The 22634-nt window shown below is 52.0% G+C and overlaps 1 protein-coding gene across 2 annotated transcripts in view; it reads left to right on the top strand.

Annotated features, from left to right (window-relative positions):
- SPSB1 (splA/ryanodine receptor domain and SOCS box containing 1) overlaps positions 1-22634 on the top strand; it is a 73773-nt gene that overhangs the window by 41802 nt on the left and 9337 nt on the right. For both annotated transcript variants that reach the window (XR_016039623.1, XM_055419508.2), the window contains exon 2: positions 17803-18633. Coding sequence is in view for 1 of the 2 variants with exons in the window: in XM_055419508.2 (XP_055275483.1) it covers positions 17940-18633 (694 nt within the window). In the remaining variant the exon portion in view is untranslated. The remainder of the gene's footprint in view (positions 1-17802; positions 18634-22634) is intronic.

Raw genomic sequence — 22634 nt, forward strand, 5'->3', positions numbered from 1 at the left:
TTTATGGAAGGACAGGCTTGCAGAGGAAATACCTTTCTGAGCGTGTTCTGTCTGGAGTTGCAGAGGCGAGTGCAGCCCTGCAGAGGCGAGCTCATGAAACACGCGTGTGCAGCCCTCACTCCTGCTGGGTACCGAGGCCCTGGTCCAGCTCCACTGGCCCATCCTGGGCTCGCTTGATTCTGAAGTATGGTTGACAAGCTTGCTGGGCAAAGCCAGTGCCTCCATCTGGCTTCTTCCTCCCTCTGCCCCGATTGCCACCCTGGATCAGCTCATTAAATGGTTATTGGACCAGTTTCCCTTTTTTCCATTTCCCCTTTCCTCCTTTTGTATCTTCATATGTGACAAGTGGACCAGGTTCACCCCAGATCCAAGTTGCTTTCCCAAGAAACTTTTCCGGACATGTCTGTCCTGGCCCCCCGGCCCCAGAGAGCACAGAGGCATGGCAGACTCACCACCGCTGCCGGAGCCGGAGCCGGCACATTGTGGGGGGAGCGGCATGGGGGATGCGGTGGGGGGATTGGGGGATTTCGGCAGAGGCAGACAAAACCATGGCTGGCTTTGAGCGGCCTCAGCTTCAGCATCACCTGGGAGCTTCCAGTGGAGACCTCTCTGTCGCCATTAGTGAGCTTGACGTGGCGAGAGGCAGCCACAGAGCTGGGTCATGGACACCCCAAGGCAGCTGTTCTCCGGGAGAGTGCTGAGTTTGCAGTGGGGGATGGGTGTCAGGATTTGCATGGCTGAATTCCACCCCTGGGGAGGAGATACCTCCTCAAGAAGCCCTCCCTGCCTCCCTCTCTCTCTCCCTCCCTCCTTTTCCTCAGACCATTAAACTACACATACATGGCCACTGTGGCTCTTTTAAGTGTTGAGCTTTTTTAAGTGTTGGCATCCCCATTTAATCCCTAAAGCAAATCAGTAGGGTTGAACAGTCATCATCCCCATGTCAACAGATGAAGAACTTGAGGCTCAGAGAGGTTGGAGCACTTGCCCAAGGTTGCCCAGCTTGTGGAGCTGAAAGTTAAACCCATGTAGCCCAACTTCAGATTGCAGCCTTCTCCATATTTGTCTGTAGTCTTCTCCCTTTTTCCTTGATCCACACTGTTTTAGTTCCAAGAAGTCTTCAGTAGAAGCCTCAGAGCTACCAAGATGAGGATGCCAAGAGGCTGCTCTGGACTCGGCCTTTGGGGTCATTACGGTCCACCTACATTGGGGTCATTATGGCCTGCCTTCATTGAGGTCGTCACGGCCTGCCTACACTGGGGTCGTCACGGCCTACCTACATTGGGGTCATTATGGCCCACCTACCTTTTGCATGTTCAAGAATGATATTTTCCCCCCAATATATCCAGTATCACCAACTCAATGGACCTGAATTTAGGCTAGCTCCAGGAGATAGTGGAGCTACCTACTTCTGCTGAAGACAGAGGAGCCTAGCATGCTGCAGTCCTTGTTACAAAGGGTCAGACACAACTTAGTGACTGAATTTCAACAATATATCTAATATTGATATTGCTTTTTAATTTATCTTAAAATATCTTTATTTGGCTGCACTGGGTCTTAGTCGCAGCATGCAGGATCTTTAGATGAGGTTGCAGACTCTCAGTTGCAGCATGTGGAATCTAGTTCCCTGACCAGGGATCAAACCCTGACCCCCGGCATTGGAAGCATGGAGTCAACCACTGGACCACTGGGGAAGTCCCTGATACAGTTTAGAGATACCTACCAAACTCACAAGAGACTGATGTATAAACCTGAGGCAGGCCCCTCAGGCAGCATTAGTGTTTGCTTCTGAAAGGAGCAAATGGGAGGCACCGAAACAGAACTCAGGGAAACTGTCTAGTGGCCCTTGTGATTCGCGCCTCAAGTTTTGTAGCCTGATATCCCTGTTAGGCCAGGAGTAGACCGAACAAGAGCTGGAGTCATGGGGGCCTTGGGTTAGACCACCATTAGATCACTGGGCTCTGCATCTGTGTCTTCACTCAAGCTTAAGCAGCCCTTTGCTTAGACAAGGTATGATATGATATCTCCTACGGGGTTATGGGCTTCCCAGGTGGCGCTAGTGATAAAAAGTGAAGTGAAAGTCGCTCAGTTGTGTCCAACTCTTTGCAACCCCCATGGACTATACAGTCCATGGAATTCTCCAGGCCAGAATACTGACGTAGGTAGCCATTCTCTTCTCCAGGGGATCTTCCTAAACCAGAGGTTGAACCCAGGTCTCCCGCATTGCAGGCAGATTCTTCACCAGCTGGGCCACCAGGGAAGCCCTAGTGGTAAAGAATCCGCCTGCTAATGTAGGAGACGTAGGAGATGCAGTTTCAATCCCTGAGTCAGGCAGATCCCCTGGAGGAGGACATGACAACCCACTCCAGTATTCTTTTTTTAAAATTAATTTATTTATTTTAATTGAAGGCTAATTACTTTACAATATAGTGGTGGTTTTTGCCACACATTGACATGAATCAGTCATGGGTGTACATGTGTCCCCCATCCCGAACCCCCCTTTCACCTACCTTCCCATCCCATCCGTCAGCATTGTCCCAGGGCACCGGCTTTGAGTGCCCTGTTTCATGCATCAAATTTGGATTGGTGATCTATTTCACATGTGGTAATATACATGTTTCAATGCTATTCTCTCAAATCATCCCACCCTCGCCTTCTCCCACAGAGTCCAAAAGTCTGTTCTTTATATCTGTGTCTCTTTTGCTGTCTCGCATATAGGGTCATTGACTATCTTTCTAAATTCCATGCTGCTGCTGCTGCTAAATCGCGTCAGTCGTGTCCGACTCTGTGCGACCCCACAGACAGAAGCTCACCAGGCCCCCCCGTCCCTGGGATTCTCCAGGCAAGAACACTGGAGTGGGTTGCCATTTCCTTCTCCAATGTGTGAAAGTGAAAAGTGAAAGTGAAGTCGCTCAGTCGTGTCCGACCCTTAGTGACCCCATGGACTGCAGCCTACCAGGCTCCTCCATCCATGGGATTTTCTAGGCAAGAGTACTGGAGTGGCTTGCCATTGCCTTCTCCGCTAAATTCCATATATATGTGTTAATATACCATATTGGTATTTTTCTTTCTGACTTAACTTCACTCTGTATAATAGGCTCCAGTTTCATCCACCTCATTGGAATTGATTCAAATGCGTTCTTTTTAATAGCTGAGTAATATTCCATTGTGTATATGTACCACAGCTTTCTTATCCATTCATCTGCTGATGGACATCTAGGTTGCTTCCATGTCCTGGCTATTATAAACAGTGTTGTGATGAACATGGGGATACACGTGTCTCTTTCAATTCTGGTTTCCTCAGTGTGTATGCCCAGCAATGGGATTGCTGGGTCATATGGCAGTTCTATTCCCAGTATTTTAAGAAATCTCCACACTGTTCTCCATAGTGGCTGTACTAGTTTGCATTCCCACCAACAGTGTAAGAGGGTTCCCTTTACTCTGCACCCTCTCCAGCATTCATTGTTTGTAGACTTTTGGACAGCAGCCATTCTGACTGGCGTGAGATGGTACCTCATTGTGGTTTTGATTTACATTTCTCTGATAATGAGTGATGTTGAGCATCTTTTCATGTGTTTGTTAGCCATCTGTATGTCTTCTTTGGAGAAACATCGGTTTAGTTCTTTGGCCCATTTTTTGATTGGGTCGTTTATTTTTCTGGTATTAAGCTACATGAGCTGCTTGTATATTTTTGAGATTAATTCTCTGTCAGTTGCTTCGTTTGCTATTATTTTCTCCCATTCTGAAGGCTGTCTTTTCACCTTGCTCATAGTTTCCTTCATTGTGCAAAAGCTTTTAAGTCTAATTAGGTCCCATTTGTTTATTTTTGCTTTTATTTCCATTCCTCTGGGAGTTGGGTCATAGAGGATCTCACTGTGATTTATGTCAGAGCCACTCCAGTATTCTTGCCTGGAGAATCCCATGGACAGGGGATCCTGGTGGGCTACGGTCCATAGGGTCACAAAGAGTCAGACACGACTGAAGTGACTTAGTGTGCATGCACTCACATGGGGTTATATCTAGTTCAGGTTACACTCTGGATCCTACCACTTCCACCACTCCCCCATCCAAGCTGCATCCTTGCATTAAGTTCCTAGCTGGTCTCTGGCTACCAACAGCCTCTTCTCAACACAGCAGCCAAGGGAGAGTCTGTTAGAAGGGAAGTCAGGTTGTGTTCTCTGCATGCCCAAAGCCCTCTGCTTGTTTCTCATGACACTGGAGACAAAATCTGAAGTTCTCCCTTGTGACCCTCAAGGCCTGGTGTGCCTGCCCTCTGCACACCTTGCACCACCTCCCTCCACAGCCTCTGCCTCCTCCTGTTCTGGCCACACCACATCTCTGTTGTTCCCCTGACCTGCCACACATGCTCAGACCTCAGGGCCTTTACACATCCTGCCCCTTCTGCCCAGGTCACCCTTCCCTTTGAATACTCACCTGCTTTTCTCCTTTGCTTCCTCCAGGTCTCTGTCCATGTATCACTGTATCAGAGGAGTCTTTCCTCACCACCTTCTCCCTTCCCTTTCTCTGTCCTTGCGACTCTGCTTCATCTTTCTTTGGCACTTATTACCGGGCCCCATGTTAGACACGAACTTGGGCAAACTCCAGGAGATGGTGAGGGACAGGGAGGTGTGGTGAGCTGCTGTCCATGGGGTTGCAGAGAGTTGGACGCAACTTGGTGACTGAACAACTCCAGCAATGTTAGATATTCATTCAGTCAAGGCTTATTTGTTTAGCACCTGCTTTGTTTCAGACAGCGTTCTAGGCATGGGGCCTCCCATCTTGAACACGACAGATAAAAATCTGTGCCTGAAGCTCACGTTGATTATTCAGAAGATTGTTACAATGGCTATATGTCTCCCGCATCAGACTGTAAGCTCCTTGAGGGCAATGATTTCTACTTCTATAGTATGTATGTTTTTCAGTTGCTAAGTCATATCTAACTCTTTTGCAACCCCCTAGACTATAGCCCGCCATCTGTGGGGTCACACAGAGTCAGACACGACTGAAGTGACTTAGCAGCAGCAGACTATAGCCCGCCAGGCTCCTCTGTCCATGGGATTTCTAAGCAAGAATATTGGAGTGGGTTGCCATTTCCTTCTCCAGGGGCTGTTCCCAATCCAGGGATTGAACCTGCATCTCCTGCATTGGCAGGGGAATTCTTTACCACTGAGCCATCAGGGAAGCCCTGTAGTGTGTATATGTATATATGTATATGTATAATGTATATAGTAGGTGTCTAACAAATATTTTGGGAATGAATTCCAGCCCTAAAGCACCTAATTTGGACTTGGTTTTCCCAAATGCTCATTAGCTGAACATTTGCAGGCCGCCCCTCAGGTTGGATCACTTCTGCCGTTGTCTGTCTTGTAGGTTTCGTCGAGTTTTGCCAGCTTCCACCTGGGGAAGATGCTTTCTGGCAGAGTAGGTGGAACATTCTGTAGCTTTCCCAGGCACCAGTTCGCAGTTTTGAATCATCCACTTTATTGAAGTTCTCGGAGACTAAGGAACAAAGAAAGGGTCTCAGGAAGCCCACGCTTCCCTATGGGGGATTAGCAGGTGCTTGTGGGATGGGTGAGAAAGCAACTCAGGTATTTATGAGCACCTACTGTATACATATATGGCTTCTCTGGTGGCTCATTGATAAAGAATCTGCCTGCCAATGCCAGAGACATGGGTTCGATCCCTGGTCTGGGAAGAGCCCCTAGAGAAGGAAATGGCAACCCACTCTAGTATTCTTGCCTGGAGAACCCCATGGACAGAGGAGCCTGGCTGGCTACAGTCCATGCAGTCGCAAAGCGTCAGACATGACTTAGTGACTGAATCAATCAAGTGTATACATATATAGGCCTAGAGCGTGGCCCTTTGGGGCCCATTTTTCCGTGTTTACCAGGAGTGAGTCTGGCCAAAAGGGGTTTGTGGGAGAAGGCAGCACCTGGCATGAGAAACTGAGGTCTCTCCAAGTCTGTGAGCTATGATCAGGAACACAGACACACAGGGACGTAGAAGCTCCACCCGTGAGAGCGGGTTTGCATGCGGCAGCAGGTCCAGTCACACTGTGCGTTAGCCTGGGGCCTGCCTGGCCTGGAACAGTGCCCTGTGCTGTGGCATCATCAGGGCTGGCAGGTGAGCGGGCGCTGATGGCCTTGTAACACACAGTAGCCTTTGCCGGTTTGGAGTGGCCTCGGGGTGTTGAGCTGCTCCGTAAAGAAGCCAGAACCTGGAACTCCGGGTGGTCTGTCCTCAACCTGCCTCCGTCCCAGAGTGGAGGATGTGTGGATGCGGGGTCTGCGTGACCTCGGTTCTCACACATCCTCCCCCTCCAACCAGTGGCACGTGTGTGTGTGTCCATTTGTCTCCTCCCCGCACCACGTCACAGACGCAGGCACAAGGGTGCAGGCACGCATTCCGGATTCCCCCAGAAAGACTCCATCCGCAGGTGCTGTCTCAAAGCAGCGGGGCTGCCAAACCACAGCTCTGAGCTCTTTCTTTCCTAGGAAAGGAAGGGGGGTAGGGTGGGGAGTGGAGAACTCCGCTCTAGAAGGCGCTTTGCTCCTTACTACGAGGCTCTTTAGCCCTGTCTCCCTGTGTAACCCTGGCTGAGGGGCCTGGTTCTGCCCGCCAGGCCTCCACAAGCTCTGGGTTCCTCTCTGCTCTGTGGCCCTTCTCACACCTACCTCCGCCATGTGGATTTTGGAGACGTGTATAGTTTTCATCCATTTGTGTTTTTTTCATTTGTTGTGACATTCACATAACAGTAACCATTTTCAAGAGGACGGTTCCGTGGCATCCAGTACCTTCACGATGCTGTGCAGCCACCACCTCTGTCCAGTTGTAAAATGTTTCACCAACTCCCCCGCTCCATAAAAGAGACCCTGACCCCTTAACCTTCACTCCCCATTCCCCCTCCCCTGGCCCCTGGCAACCACCAGTTTGCTTTCTGTCTCTATGGATTTACCTATTCCGGCTATTCCATAGATGTGGGAGCACCACTATGTGACCTTTTGGATCAGCCTTCTTTCCCAGCATGAAGGATTTGAGATCCACTCATGCTGTGGCAGGTGTCAGTCCTTTTTTTTCCTGTTTATGGCTGAGTGACAGTCCATTATATATGTTTTCCATTTGTTTATGCCCTCATGCATTGATGGACATTTGGATTCATCCATTTATGGTTTTGCAACAACAATTGGACAGCAGTAAGGAACTCTGAAAGAAAGGGGAGCTCAAAAACTCATCACTCTAAACATAGAAACATCATTTTTGCTGCTTATTTTCATCTCTTTTCACACATGTGCCTGTATACTTTTTTCTAGACTTTACTAGTAGGGCAGATATAGTTGTGTCCTTCCTTCCACTTAAGATGGTTGTTCATTCACTAAGTCGTGTCCAACTCTCTGTGACCCCATGGACTGCAGCACGCCAGGCTTCCCTGTCCTTCTTTCTGAGTTTGCTCAAACTCTTGTCCATTGAGTCAGTGGGTGATGCCATCCAACTATCTCATCCTCTGTCACCTCCTTCTCCTCTTGCCCTCAATCTTCCCAGAATCAGAGTCTTTTCCAGTGAGTCGGATCTTTGCATCAGGTGGCCCAATTATTGGAGCTTCAACTTCAGCATCAGTCCTTCCAATGAATATTCAGGGTTGATTTTCTTTAGGATTGACTGGCTTGATCTCCTCGCTGTCCAAGGGACTCTCAAGAGTCTTCTCCAACACCACAGTTCAAAAACATCAATTCTTCGACGCTCAGCCTTATTTATGGTCCAACTCTTGCATCCGTCCATGACTACTGGGAAAACCATAGCTTTGACTACATGGACCTTTGTTGGCAAAGTGATGCCTCTGCTTTTTAATACACTGTCTAGGTTGGTCATGGCTTTTGTCCCAAGGAGCAAGTATCAGTTGGTTTCGTGGCTGCAGTCACTTAAGATAGCAGACCTTTTCCCTTGCCCCTCATACAGTGATCCTTTCAGCTAGCATCTTGGACAGCTGTGTCCATCTCCATAGCTGCACCAACTGGGGAGACCCTCTCCTGCCTCTTCACCTCATCCCTCATGTGACCAGCTGGCACCATGGGAATCTGGTGCCCGGACCCTTGTGCTTGCCTGGAAGTTCAGGATGAATGTATTTGCCACCTGTGGGCCTGCTGTGGTCTCCCTTGTGAGTTACGAGCGCAGGTGTTCAGGACTTTTCAGGCTGACAAGATTGGAGCAGGAAGGCCAATAGCCTACAAGAGGAAGTTTCTGCAGGCCAGTGTATCTTTAAAGGATATTTAAGTCCCTTTTTTTTCACCAACTGGCCTGTGAGGCCCAGGGATTTGCCTCTTCCTTGATTCATGGGGTCGCAAAGAGTCGGACACGACTGAGCAACTGAACTGAACTGAGTTCCGTGAAATCTCACTCAGGGAACCGTGATTAGGTCGCACTAGGAGACGCACTGCCCCATTCCTTTTAGATTCTTGCCCAAGTTCATTGGCTGTGGTCCATTCAAGGTCCAGTGGACAAACCTTCAGCCCAGTGAGTGCAGAAACTTGTGAGCACCTTCAGACCCCACAGTTCCAACAGCAGGAAGCCTGATGGTAGGTTACTTTCACATTGGATTTTCTTCTTCTAAAAATAGACAGTGGGGTGGGAGGTTCTGAGGTCCAAGATTTTGAGGGCAATGAGAGGAAAGGTGGCACTGAACTAAGTGGGAAGACACACAGGAATTCCCTGGCAGTACAGTAATTAGGACTCCTTCCAATGCTTCCTTTGCAGGGGACATGAGTTTGACCCTTGGTTAGGGAACTAAGATCCCACAGTCATGTGACACAGCTGAAAAAAAAGAAAAGTTACCAAAATTGTGATAATGGAATGTTACATAGCTGCTAAAGCATAAAGTTGATGTAGGCTGGAGCTAATATATTATGACTTAGAAAAAGCAACTTGGGGGTAGTGTGTGTGGTGTGATCCTTTGCTATGAGCGGACAGTCCCTGTATTTGTGCTAGAGTTGGAGGGTGATATTTTATTTCTCTGTGATTTCTTATGAGCATGGACTTCCCCGGTAGCTCAACTGGTAAAGACTCTGCCTGCGATGCAGGACACCCTGGTTCAATTCCTGGGACAGGAAGATGCCCTGGAGAAGGGATAGGCTACCCACTCCAGAATTCTTGGGCTTCCCTGGTGGCTCAGATGGTAAAGAATCTGCCTCCAATGTGGGAAACCTGGGTTCGATCCTTGGGTTGGAAAGATCCCCTGGAGAAGGAATGACTACCCACTCCACTATTCTGGCCTGGAGAATTCCATGGACAGAGGAGCCTGGCAGGCTACAGTCCATGGGATTACAAAGAGTCCGATATGACTGAGTGACTTTCAAAAAAAAAAGAGCATGTATAACATTTGAAATATTTCAAATCAGGACAGAACAAGAAATTTTTAAAAATGGTAGTCATCAGTCCAAGCTTGTCAGTTCTCAATGTGGATTTGAGATTCCAAAATCTTGAGCTGTAATTCCTTTAAACTAGCAGTATCCTAATCCCTGGAGGGCTTATTAGAATGCCGACCCCATCCCCAGCATTCCTGATTCGGGAGATTAGGGTCGGGCCCAAGCCCTTGCTGTCTCTAAGGATGACACTGATCTATTGATCCAGGGACCCTGCTTTGAGAACCACTCCTGCAAACCTGTGGCTTCCCTGGTGGCTCAGAGTCTGCCTGCAATGAAGGAAACATTAGTTCATTCCCTGGGTCAGGAAGATCCCCAGAGAAGGGAATGGCAACACAATCCAGTATTATTGCCTGGAGAATTCCATGGACAGAAGAGCCTGGTGGGGTACAGTCCATGGGGTTACAAAAGAGTCGGACACAACTTAGCGACTAAAGAATAGTCCTGTTAAAGGGAGGTGGGAGAAGGCAGGGAGTGGCATCTATTAAATACCTCCTGTGTACCCCCAATGCTATATGAAGTGCTTTAGCTACACAGAATGCCACTCTTCCCCCTCCATTTACACCCTAGGTGGTTTGAGAGTATCACCTGAGCCTACAGGTGGGATCAGCAAACACAGGCCCCTCCAGCTCTCTCAGCAGCCAATCCCTCGAATCTCTCTGGGAACTGATTCCTCTCGCAACCTCACATCTCTCCTTGGCCTCCCTCCTGCTCATTCCTCCTGGAGGGAATGGGCTGACCTGTGGGAGTGACCACGGGGTCACCTCTCAGAGGTGACCTTTCCCAGTTGGCACGTCCCCTTGGAAGAGGCCAGAGTGTCCCCTGCTAGCACTCAGGTCTCCAGGCCCTAAAGCCTGGATGTGGTCAGGCTTCGCTCTAGGGGTCCCGATGTAGGCGAGTGGAGTTGTCCCAGGCCTCCTCACAGGCCACACGGAGCTGGAGTGAACAGGTGAGCGTGTGTCCTGCAGGCAGCCAGTGCAGAGAGGACCCTTGTTTCCCCAGGGAGCCTTGTCCCGGCGCTCACCTGGGGAAAGGCGAACTCCACTTCTCTCGAGGCTGGAGCGCACTCACTGGGACCAGCAGCCCACCAGGGTTTGTGGGCTTCTGCCACCAGCCAGGGTGGGGTGAGGAGGGACCTGCGTCCCTGAGCCTTCCCCTTTGGGCACACATGGGCTCTCCCCTGGGAAGTGGCTGTGACACTGTCCTCCACGCTCCCTTCCTGCCCCCTTCCCACGGACACCCCTCCCCCGTCCAGTTCCTGCATGGCCCGGGCAGACCCAGTGTGACGGACCGCCCAGCCTGAGTGACGTGGGGAGTCCACCATCTAGACTTCCTCCCCACTGGGCATCTGCTGCTGTCTCGGAAGGCTTTCTGGAAGGTCACCGTGTGTCACTGTCACTCAGCTCCCTCCCAGGAACAGAGCTGCTCATGTGAACAGAGCCGTTGTCATCATAACCTCGACTCGGCTACAGCCATGACTTTTTTTTTTTCATGATTTTTAGTCTCTGAATGAATGTGAATGCTGTTTCCCAGAGGCCAGGCTCGACTGATTCGAGCCCTTTCTGAAAGTGCCATGAGTAATCTGGGTCCTTCCGTAGGTGTCTATGGCAGGTGCATCCTTTGGTCTTTTGAGGTCAGAGGCTAGAGCTCTAGCCCATGTGGGATTTTTCTCTCCAGAACCACTCATCAGAACTTTCCAGAAAGGTCCAATCCTTTTTGTTTATTCTCGGGGGCAGACACTGACTTTTCTAGCCCTGCTTGAGCAAGAAGACAGCTTTCCTGGATTTTCCTGGGTGTCTCTCCTCAAGGCCATAGGTACATGGAGTAGAGGTGGTAATGACCGCATAACATGGCTTTTGTCCTGCGGTTGGTGGCACCTTGGCCCAGGCTCTGTGGTCAGGCTTGCATGGAGCACACTCTCCCTGGGTGCTCCCACCACCAAAGCGTGTTCTTGAGCCCCTGCTCACGAAGCACAAAACCCCAGTTAGCAGAGCATGGCAGCCACTCAGCCCGGCTGCAGAATTGGTGTCCTGATCTAATAGCCCATTGCTCAGGCCTGCTTCTCTTGCAAAATCCTCGGCTGCAACCAGTGCTGTGTGAGGCAGGGAGGCGGAGGGAGGGAGCTTATTTGATCTGCAGGTGAAAGGAGGCTTTATAAATAGGTCACCTTGTTCCACATCCTGAATTTTATTCTTTCCCCATCACGTGTTGAAACAATGGTTTTACTGTTCTGGGGTCAGTCGGATGCACTGAGGGGGAACTGAGCTGAAAGCTGGGCTGGGTGTTCGCCTGCCATGCCACGGTGACCACCTCTGTGTGTCTCCTGCCTCCCCACCCCGTCCCATCCATTTGTCACCTATCACCTTGGACACGTCTCCAACAGAGGGTATTGCTCGCTCAACAAACATTTTTTGGCTTTAACAACAAAACAAAAGGGTAACTTTTAGCAGTTCCAATTGATCCGAAAGTGCTTTTTTGGAAGGCGGAACTGCGGAGCTGCTGATTTAATTGAAGGGAGCGTGTCGCATTCCCAGCAGGTGCTGAGGGCGCCGTCCCAGCTGAGTCAAGGTTGGTGGCCTTGCCCCTCTCCAGCCTCTGCCCCCTGAAGTCCTCCTTCCTTGGCAGAGCACAGAACCACGTATAGCCACCGTGGCTGGGTTTCCCGTCTGAGGGTGGCACGGGTCTTTTCTTGTTTGGAGCCCATGGAGACAGATCATTGTTGCTTTTCAGTCGCTCAGTCGTGTCTGACTCTTTGCAGCCCCGTGGACTGCAGCACGCCAGGCTTCCCTGTCCTTCAGTATCGCCTGGAGTTTGTTCAAACTCATGTCCGTTGAGTCAGCGATGCCTTCCAGCTGTCTCATTCTCTGTTGCCCCTTCTCCTCCTGCCTTCAATCTTTCCCAGCTTCAAGGTCTTTTCCAGTGAGTCAGCTCTTCACATCAGGTGGTCAAAGTATTGAAGCTTCAGCTTCAGCGTCAGTCCTTCCAATGAATATTCAGAGTTGATTTCCTTTAGGATTAACAAATAGCTACCCCATTTTTGCTGGGAAAAAATAAAATTCGAGATGAAAAAGCAGTGCAATTAGAAGTCTTGGGAAACTTATTGTAGAAATACTGTCCTCTTTTTGGAGGATGATTCCAGAGCTGTAACTGGGAATTTTTGTCCTGTATTTTAAATGCCCTGCTGTCTCCTTCATATATATCATCCTGAGTAGATTAAGCATTTATCCTGTGCTTGCTTTATAAGAAGTGACACACGTGGAAAGACTTTAGGAGTTGCTTTGGGAACAACTTGCTCTTGTGAATGTGGTATGTTAAATCAGTATTCGTCCACCTTTCTTTTTTGTGTGCTTAAACATCCTTTTCATTGCAAAACAGAATACATGCATTAAATTTTTTTTCAATTCAACGAGTCCTTAAAGTTAATGCATCCCACCCCCCACTCTCCAGGATTAACTGTTGTGACAGTTTTGGTGTTTATTCTTCTAGACCTTTCTCTGTGCCTACAGACAAACGTGCACAGATAGCATTAAAAATTCTATTCTTACCAACACCAGTTCGTGCTCTGCATGTTGTTCTCCAATTTATTTTTTAAAATTTAACAGTGTCATGTTACGTTAAGCCAGCACATCTGAGGGGCCACCTCCTTCTCTCCACGGCTGCTGGGGTTCATGGTGCAGTGGGCATCTTTGCCCACATGTCCCTGTGCAGGGCTGTAGGGTTTTACAGACGAGACCCCTGGAAGAGCGGTCAGTGGGTGATTGCGGTGTGTTTTACACCTGACTGGAGACTGTCACGTGGCACCTATATGCCGAGAAGCATGTCCCAGGTGGAGTCTGTCTGTCTGGGATACACGCCCACACCTGTACGCAAACGGCCTTTTCCTACATCTTCTCCTGTTCCTTGTGCATCCCACAAGGCTCGCTGGTCCCTTTGTCACCCATAGAAGCCTGTCAGCATTACTTTCCTCTTGCATAGTGAAAACCGTGGGTGTATCCAACAGGTGTTTTCAACCACATGTGCCCAGGAGACAGATATCAGTGTGCCCTTCCCTCCTACTTCAGAGAGGATTGCTGCCTTAGATCAGTAAAGGCTGGGTGCCTTCCCCCGGCCCAGGTCTTGGATTCCCAGACAGTGGACTTCAGAGATGCTTCTGACTCCTCCCCACTCACTGAGGGTCATTGTTCAGCTCTGGGCTTCCATCTCGGCATGTCCTCCAATTCTGGATCTGGTTGCCCTGCCCTCTGAGAGCAGAAGCTCACCTGGAGGAGCCCAAGAAGCTGGAAGGAAGGTGCTGTGTGAGGCTTTGGTCTTCCTCTCGGTGGAGAGCTGTGGCTCCCAGCAAATCCTCTCCGAAGCCAGGCTTTGGGATAGGAGTGCTGTTCCCCAGACCCTGAGCCAAGAGCATGTAATTGGCTGCTGGTGGTGACAGTGGGAGGGAGGGGTTCATCCACTTAGTGCTGGGGGTCTATCTGGAATTCCATTGTGGATGGGCAGCTCTGGTGGGTTCTTAGAGTCCTGGGCCACCCGTCCCAGGGAAGACACTATGGGAAGGCTTTTGCCCATTAGAGGGTCCAAGACGCATCCCCTTTCACAGTGAAGCATGACTGACTTTTATCCCAGCAAGGATGATGGGTGTGGCATCAAGTGGGAGGGGCGTGTTCACAGTAGGTGGAAAATGTCCAACCAAGTCAACCACCGGGCTTTGAAGACATCCCTCCCCTCTGTTCCAGAGCTTGTTTTTTTAATGTTTATTTTTAATTTTTAAAATATTTATTTGGCTGTGTCTGGTCTTTGTTGCAGCACTTGGGATCTTTAGTTGTATCTTAGTTCCCTGACCAGGGATTGAACCCCAGCTCCTTGCACAGGGAGTGTGGCATCCTAGCCACTGGACCACCAGGGAAGTCCCTATCTCAGAACTTTGATCTCATTCACTCTGCTGAAAGTAAATGCAGACTCCATGAGGCCTTGCCAGGCTTCTAGTGTGACGTGTGTGTGTGTGTGCGTGTGTGTGTGCACACGTGTGTGTGAGAGCTGTATCCCTCTGTGTCCCTCCTCAGGGTAAAGCGAGTCCATCTGCAGTACCAATGTGTGAATTGCAGTGTCCCTGCCCTGTGACTGTGATTGCTCACCACTCCTGCTTCCCTTCTCCTCCCACCGCCCCACTCCCACCCCCATACCCCCCAGGGTATGAGAGGAGACGGGACCCTCACAACCATGTGCTCTGCTCTGATCCTGGGGACGGGCTCTCCTCTTTGACACCCATCTTACAGAAGAGCAAACTGAGGCTCAGAAAAGCGTCGGATGAGTCTCAGGCAGAGGCCTGAAGATTAGAAGCAGCAGGAGCAGGGCTGGCAGAGGAATGATGCAGAGTCTGGAGGCAAGGATGGGGAGGAGCCTGGGGGGAGCACCCTGGCAGGCCATAGTCCCCAAAAAAAGAGGGGTAGTGGGTCCCTGTGGCCACATTTGAAAGTAGACAGGAGATGGAAAGCAGGCAGTTGACTGATTCGGACAGACAGCTGACCAGCCGCTGAGAGGTTACACTGTCTTTTCTGACCCCTCGTTCTGGGGTTGGACTGACCTTGCTGCCACACGATTCCTCCCAGCAAACATCTCGTGCTTTCCTGCTGCCGTGATCCGTGTGTGGGGTTGGCCGACTACCTCCTGGTCTGCTCTTGTAAATAAAGTTTTATTGGAACTCAGCCAGGCTTCTTTATTTATGTGTTGTCTGTGGCTGCTCTCAGGCGACAAGGCAGAGCTGAGGAGTTGCACAGAGACTCTTGGGCCCACAAAGCCTAAAGCATTTGCCATCTCTCCCTTGACAGAGAGTTTGCTGATCCTGGTCCAGCTATGTTGTTGTTCAGTCACTCAGTCGTGTCCGACTCTTTGTGGCCCCATGGACTGCAGCACTCCAGGCTTCCCTGACCATCACCAGAGCTTGCTCAAACTCATGTCCATCGAGTCAGTGATGCCATCCAACCACCTCATCCTCTGTCATCCCCTTCTCCTCCTGCCTTCAATCTTTGCCAGTATCAAGGTCTTTTCTAATCATTCAGCTCTTCGCATCAGGTGGCCAGAGTATTGGAGCTTCAGCTTTGACATCAGTCCTTCCAGTGAATATTCAGGGTTGATTTCCTTTAGTACTGACTGGTTTGATCCAGCTACAGTAGGGGTTACCTGTGTGCACAGGCCCAGATGTACTAGCCCACGAGCTCCTTCTGTCCCTCTCTCCCCCTCTCCCACCACCGCCCTAACAACCCTTCCCTCCTTCCACCTCTGACTTGACCTCAACCTCCTTGCTGTGGCACTTCTCCATTCCCACTCATTTTTCCGCAAGTATTTTAAATTAATGTTTTGGAAGGACTTTCCCCCCACCACCCTTCCTTCCCACATGGCCCACCTGCCCAGGTCTCCTCTCCCCTCATCCCATCCCTAGCCTCCCCCTCACTCTCTCCACCTGCTCTCATGGGGGTGTGTGTGGGATCTTTGACCCCATGAGATTCAGAGAGAGAGGTCCTTCCTGGTACGAGACTTGAGCCAGCTAACAAGAGGGTGATAGGCTGGAGGGTGAGAAGAGTGACCTGCTTGCTGAGATAAGGGGGTCCAAGCACTCCCACACGAGCATTTGCCAAGAGCCTGCCTCCCAAGGACCCCTGGCCGCCTTGAGGATGGGGCATCTCTGGGGATCTTGTCCCAGCTGATGAGAGGAAGACAGCTCCAGGGCAGCCAGAGACCAGATTGGAAGCCAGTCTCACTGCAGATCCCTCCCGTCCTCCTGGTCCTGCTGGTCCCTGGGTGCCCGGTGCAGAGGCCAGTGGGCCCAGGTTGCCAGATCTTCTGCAGCCAGTCCCTGCCCTCGTCCCCTGGCAGACGCTTCATCTTGCACCTCGGAGGGAAAATGCATGCCAACTGCAGCCCCACACTGGGCTCTCTTGTGTTGTCCTTGTCCCAGGCACCATCGTGCTCCTGGAAACAAGTGACCCTGTGATGCTTCGCCAGCAGCCAGGCACCCATGGCCTCTTGCCCAGCTCCTCTGTGTCCTCGTTTAGTCCTGTTTATGTAGCCCGGAGTCTGCCTGCTCCCTTGTCTGGTCAGTCCTGGGAGAGCGTGAGAGCGTGCGTGCTCAGTCACGTCCGACTCTTTGTGACCGCCTTGACTGTAGCCCACCAGGCTCCTCCATTCATGGGATTCTCCAGGCAAGGATACTGGAGTGAGTTTCCATGTTCTCCTCCAGTGGATCTTCCCGACCCACGGATCAAACCCATGTCTCTTGCATCTCCTGCACTGGCAGGTGATTCTTTACCACTGATCACCTGGGAAGTCAGTCCTTGGAGCCTGTCCCCCCAACTAGGCAGCCAAGAGTCCCTCCCATGGGCTAGGGGAGTGGGAGGTAAGGGCTGTGACGGCAGGAAGCACCTTCTCTCTTGAGTGAGGCTCAGGAAACCAAAATAGCTTGTGATTTCCCCTTCTTCAAGGCAGACATGGGGACAGGAGTGGTGGGGGTGACCAGAGTCCTATCTGTCCCACATTTCAGCCCCTCCTCCCAGTGCTGCCGAGGGAGAGGACAGGCAGTGGGCTCTCCCCTCCAGCCTGTGGCTCTGATCTCCCTGAAAGAACACAGGGATGTGTAGCCTGGGTGGAAATGAGTTGTCTTGGAGTCGGACTTCTTTCCCAGATGGACTGTGGGGACTGGAGGAGCCAAACAGTAGACACCAGTTGAAGAATGTGGGTGGGAGAGGATGGCTGTCTAAAGGTGGGTCCAGAACCACCCAGGGGTGGCAGTGAGAGCCCTGTGCCCACCTGATTCTGGGCCAGCTGGGTAGGGGTGTTGCTGTGCCCCCTGGAGCCACTTTGCCAGGAGTTTTATGCCTACCCTGGGGTTCCCTTCCCTAGTGTGAACTGGTGGTACATCCTCAGAGGTGGCTGTGCTGGAAGAGAGAGGAGGGACTGGGAATCAGCATCTCAAACGGTTTCTGCTGCCACACAGGAATTCACCTGCCCTCCAAACAGCAGGTGCTGGGAGTAAGCCTCCCACTGCTTTGACCAGAGGAGACGCCCACTGCCCTGAGCCGACCTTGGGATCAGGCCAACTTGGCCTTCTGCCCTGAGAAACAGTGATGAGTTGGCAAACCTCAGGCTGGACACCTGACAATTGGGCGTAACACCTGCCCCCAAACCCAGCTCTCCACGCAGACTTCCAGCTGCACGGCCTCCTCCTTTATGCTAACCTAGCTGCAGGGACAGAGGGAATGTCACTCAGTGCAGAGGCTCTGGTCTGCCCGGAATCAGATGTGATGGGAGGGACATGCCTGTATGATATATGAACCTAGTGGATTTCTCCCCTTCTCTCTGCATCCCCAGCTCACCTCCTGTTTCTCCTTCCATCCACTAGGCAGTACTGGATGCTCCACATCACCTAGCAGCCTCCCTTAGGAGTGCCATCCCAGCCTGATTGAAAACTGGAGAAGTGGCCCCGCCATTGATGAGTTTGTGTTGGGCGTCGGTGACTAGGTGAAACGGGAGGCCGACATGGGGCAGAAGGTCACCGGAGGGATCAAGACGGTGGACATGAGGGACCCCACGTATCGGCCCTTGAAGCAGGAGCTCCAGGGTCTGGACTATTGCAAGCCCACCCGCCTGGACCTGCTGCTGGACATGCCCCCCGTGTCCTACGACGTCCAGCTGCTCCACTCCTGGAACAACAATGACCGCTCGCTCAACGTCTTCGTGAAGGAAGATGACAAGCTCATTTTCCACCGGCATCCGGTGGCCCAGAGCACGGATGCCATCAGGGGCAAAGTCGGGTACACGCGCGGGCTGCACGTATGGCAGATCACGTGGGCCATGAGGCAGCGGGGCACCCACGCTGTGGTGGGGGTGGCAACGGCAGACGCCCCCCTGCACTCTGTGGGGTACACGACACTCGTGGGGAATAACCACGAGTCCTGGGGCTGGGACTTGGGGCGCAACCGGCTCTACCATGATGGCAAAAACCAGCCGAGCAAGACGTACCCGGCCTTTCTGGAGCCGGACGAGACGTTCATTGTCCCCGACTCCTTCCTAGTGGCCCTGGATATGGACGACGGGACCCTGAGCTTCATTGTGGACGGACAGTACATGGGAGTAGCTTTTCGGGGACTCAAGGGCAAAAAACTGTATCCTGTAGTGAGTGCCGTCTGGGGCCACTGTGAGATCCGCATGCGCTACTTGAACGGACTCGACCGTAAGTGTCCTCGGCTCTGTTTTTGGTGGTGGTGCGCCTGGCCTCCCCGTGCCCTGCTGGTCCTGGCTGGGCCCAGCTAAAAGCTTATAATTGATGCAGTTTAAACGTCTTTAAGTAGACACCCCAACTTTCAGATCCTCAGACTCTTGCCTTGCCTCTGATTAGATGGGATTTCTAGCTAGAGTCTGCAGATTACGTGGCAGCACCTCATGGCTGGATGGATGAATGGGTGGATGGATGGATGACTAAAGGAGTGGATGGATGGGTGAATGGATAGATAGATGGGTAGATGGATACATCCATGCATGAATGGATGGATGGGTGGGTGGGTATATGACTAAAGGAATGGATAGATGGATGGATGGGTGGATAGATAGATGGTTGAGTGGGTGAGTGACTAAAGGAGCGAATGGATAGATGGGTGGATGGATGGATGGACAGATGGGTGAATAAGTAAAGGAGTGGATGGATGGGTGGGTGGGTGGTTGAGTAGATGGGTGGGTGGGTGGATGGTTGAATGAATGAAAGGATCAGTGGACGGATGGTCTTTGACAGATGTGATTTGTTTCTGGTTGACCTGCCTCCAGGTTTGATCTGCAGTTGATCACCTTCTAGCACAGTAACCATCATATTATTGAGCTGGGCTTTGCATCCTGGGGGTACTAGGGCTGCCCACATAGTGAAAGCCAGCGATCTCTTATTCATTCGACAGCAGATGCCCCCTGTACTTCATGGGGTACACATGCTTCTCTTTGGAGCCCTCCCTGCCCATCTTTCCCTTGCTGCTCCTGGCAGGCTCTGACAGGGTGAGGGCAGTGAGCCCACAGTCAGGTGGGGTGTCCACCTTACCTGTGTAGCCCAGCACTGTAGGCCCTCCTGGTACTCCTGGCAGGTGTGCATCCAGCAGGTAACCTCCCTGAGGAAGTCACTCAGACCTGGTCTAGGGAACCAGCAGGGCAAGTTCTGTGAGTCCGTCTCTCCACGAGTCAGGCTAGAAGGTTCACAGCCACATCTACCCTGTGCAGGGATAGGCAGGGATTGGGAACCTGGGACGCAGGGTCTCAGGGGACCCTGGCCTGTAGTCCTGCTTATCTCTTCCTAGTAGAGAGCGACCAGGGAGTTCAATGCCGTCCCCCTTTTTTTGGTAATATTTATTTATTTGGCTGTACTGGGTCTTAGCTGTGGCATGTGGTGTCTTCGATCTTCGTTTCAGCATGTGAAATCTCTGGTTGCAGCATGCGAACTCTTAGCTGCAGCATGTGGGATCTAGTTCCCTGACCAGAGATTGAACCCGGCCTCCATGTATTAGGAGCTCAGGGTCTTAGCCACTGGACCACAGGGAAGTCCTTTAATACCTGCTCTGTGCAGACAGATGAGTGAACTGTTGGGTCCAGGGTTCTGAGACTTGGTCTCTCCAAGAACAGGGCAGCCCTGGCCCTTCTGGAAACAGGTCCATCGGTGCCGATGCCAGGAGTGCATGGCTTCACTGCTCACGTGCCCAGCTCTGGGACAGAACCCAGACCTCAGAGCGGCTGGGAGATGCCTGTTCCCCCATGGCGAATCAGGGCATGCACGAACAGAACTGTTCCCCTGCCGAGTCAGGACAAGGCTCTGCGGTGGTTCTGCCAAAGCAGTCCCGGAGGCCCAGATGGGCGTGATCGGTCAATGCCCTGTCAGCTTTGCATTAGATGGAAGGTCAGATGCCTTGGCAGTTTTTCTTGTTTGGGAAACTTAAAGGGGTAGAGGGGGAGGGGAATAGCATGGGCATGTGTTATAAGAAGCCCACGCCTGAGCTGGACCCCGGGGTGGAGCGGGGAGACTGGAAGTGCCCAGAGGCTTGAGCCCCCTCCACACTCTTGGTGTCTGATGAGGACACTCCTCTATCCCCACTGTAACGCCAGGCAGTGCCAGGGCCCCGTTGGCTTCTCACCTTCCACTCTCCTAATCAGACATGAAGGGGCCCCACTCTGCACTGCTGGCTGGCTTAGGAGGATCCGGGTGGGAAACCTGTGAGGGTAAGGCAGCAACCCCACCTCTGCAGGGTGTTTGATCTTATGTCCTAGAAGGGTCACTTTGGCTGCTGTGTAGAAATGGACGGTGGGGGCAGGAGGGGCCACCAGAAGGCCAGGGAGGAGCCCTGATGGTTGTCCAGAGGAAAGGTGGGGGTGGGGGCGAGGGCCAGGGTGGGCACCGTGGATGTGGGGAAGTGACATTTGTGATGTTCACTCAACATGTCACAGTGACTCTGCAGGTCTGGAGACAGGACAATGGTCAGTGGAGATGGAGCTGAAAGCTCTGACCCTGGATGAGGTCACCAAGGAAAGGAAGAAGGAGAGGGCTGAGGCCCAGCCCTGGGGCGAGTCACTGTTTAGGGTGGATAATGAGGAAGAAGTGGAGTAGCTGAGGGACTGGGGGGAGGAGTAGTATTCTGGACACCAAATGAAAAAGACTTCAAGAAGGACAAAGTCATGCCAAGTCAAGTACACTCATGCCAAGTCAAGTACACTCAAGACTTGTCCATCAGCTTTGGCAGCGAGACAATCACTGGTGACCCTGACAAGGGCCATCTGGAAAGGGTGGGTTCAAAAGCCTGAGGAAGGGGCTGGTGTAGAGAGGAGAGTGGTGTGGTTATTTCCTGGGGTCACAGGAACAAGTAACCACCAACTGGGAGCCTTAAAGTAGCAGAAATGGTGTTCCATCTCAGTTCAGGAGGCCAGGTATCTGAAATCAAGGAGTGGGCAGGGTCAGTTCCTTCTTAGGGCTCTGAGAGTCTGTCCTGTCCCAGCACGCCTTGACTTGTGGGCGCATCACTCAGTCTCTGCCTCCGTGGTCATGTGGCCTCCTCTGGGTGTGACCTCTTCTTATAAGGACAGGACTCATCCAACTCCAGTATGTGTGAGTGCTCAGTCATTCAGTCATGTCCAACTATTTGTGACGTTATGGACCATAGTAGCCCATCAGGCTCCTCTGTCCATAGCATTTTCCAGGCAAGAATACTGGGGTGGGGGGTTGCCATGCCCTCCTCCAGGGGATCTTTCCAACCTAGGGAAAGAACCCGAGTCTCCTGTGGTTCCTGCATTGCAAGCGGACTCTTTACCACTGAGCCACCAGGGAAGCCTTACTCCAGTGTGACTTCATGTTAACGAGTTACATCTCCAAAGACCCTGTTTCCAGTAGGGTCACATTCTGAGGTTTCCAGATGGACCTGAATTTGGTGGGAGGGGTGCTGTCCCACCTACAGTTCCTTCCCCTCCCTGGGCTGCTGCCTTCAGGGGATGACGAGGCAGTAAGAGACAGAGCCCAGAGTTCAGATGGTGGATATCTATCAGGTGAGGTCAAAGGGCACCCAAGTCCTCTGCCCAGGAGCATTTGCTTTACTCCCCAAGGCAGCTGAGGAAGGAGGGATGTCAGAGTCCACCCAGAGGACAGGGTGTGACAGGCAGAAGCCCTGGCCAAGTCTGACCAGATAAATCTTGGTGTCTCAGGCCTGGACTGGGCTCTGCAGTCTTCGAGCAGTCTTCTTCCTGCTCCCTGGGTCATCTGGAAAGTCCACTCCCTCCTTCTCCACCCAGTCCCACTTCACCCGGCTGCGGGGTGCTGACCTCAGCAGGGAGCAGCTGTTTGCAGAACGGGTCAGCCAGAGTCGTCAGAGTCCTGTGTACCCCCTCCCCCGCCTCACCCCACGCTGGGTGCTGCAGTGGGCATTTTGTCCTCCCAGTCTGCCTTCCCCCGAACACCAGGTAGACCCTCCCCGGAAGAGTCCCTACCCCAGTGCCGGGACCCTGGGCTGAGCTGGCCTGGACAGGGCCAGAGCAAAGGCTGTGTGTCCTTGCGTGACCTCCACCACTGTCCAGCCATCTCTGATCACAGACCGCTTATTCTGACTCTTCCTTGGGGCTCAAGGTCTCCGGGGCCGAGGCTGCAACCAGAGGGGCTGCTGTGTCATCTTGCTCTTTTCTGGGAAGAAGGGGCAGCAATGGCCATTGAAGGGGGGAAACAGG

This window comes from Moschus berezovskii, chromosome 17, assembly GCF_049115385.1.
Source record: "Moschus berezovskii isolate FMDL1 chromosome 17, NW_MosBer_1.0, whole genome shotgun sequence".
Classification (NCBI taxonomy): domain Eukaryota; kingdom Metazoa; phylum Chordata; class Mammalia; order Artiodactyla; family Moschidae; genus Moschus; species Moschus berezovskii.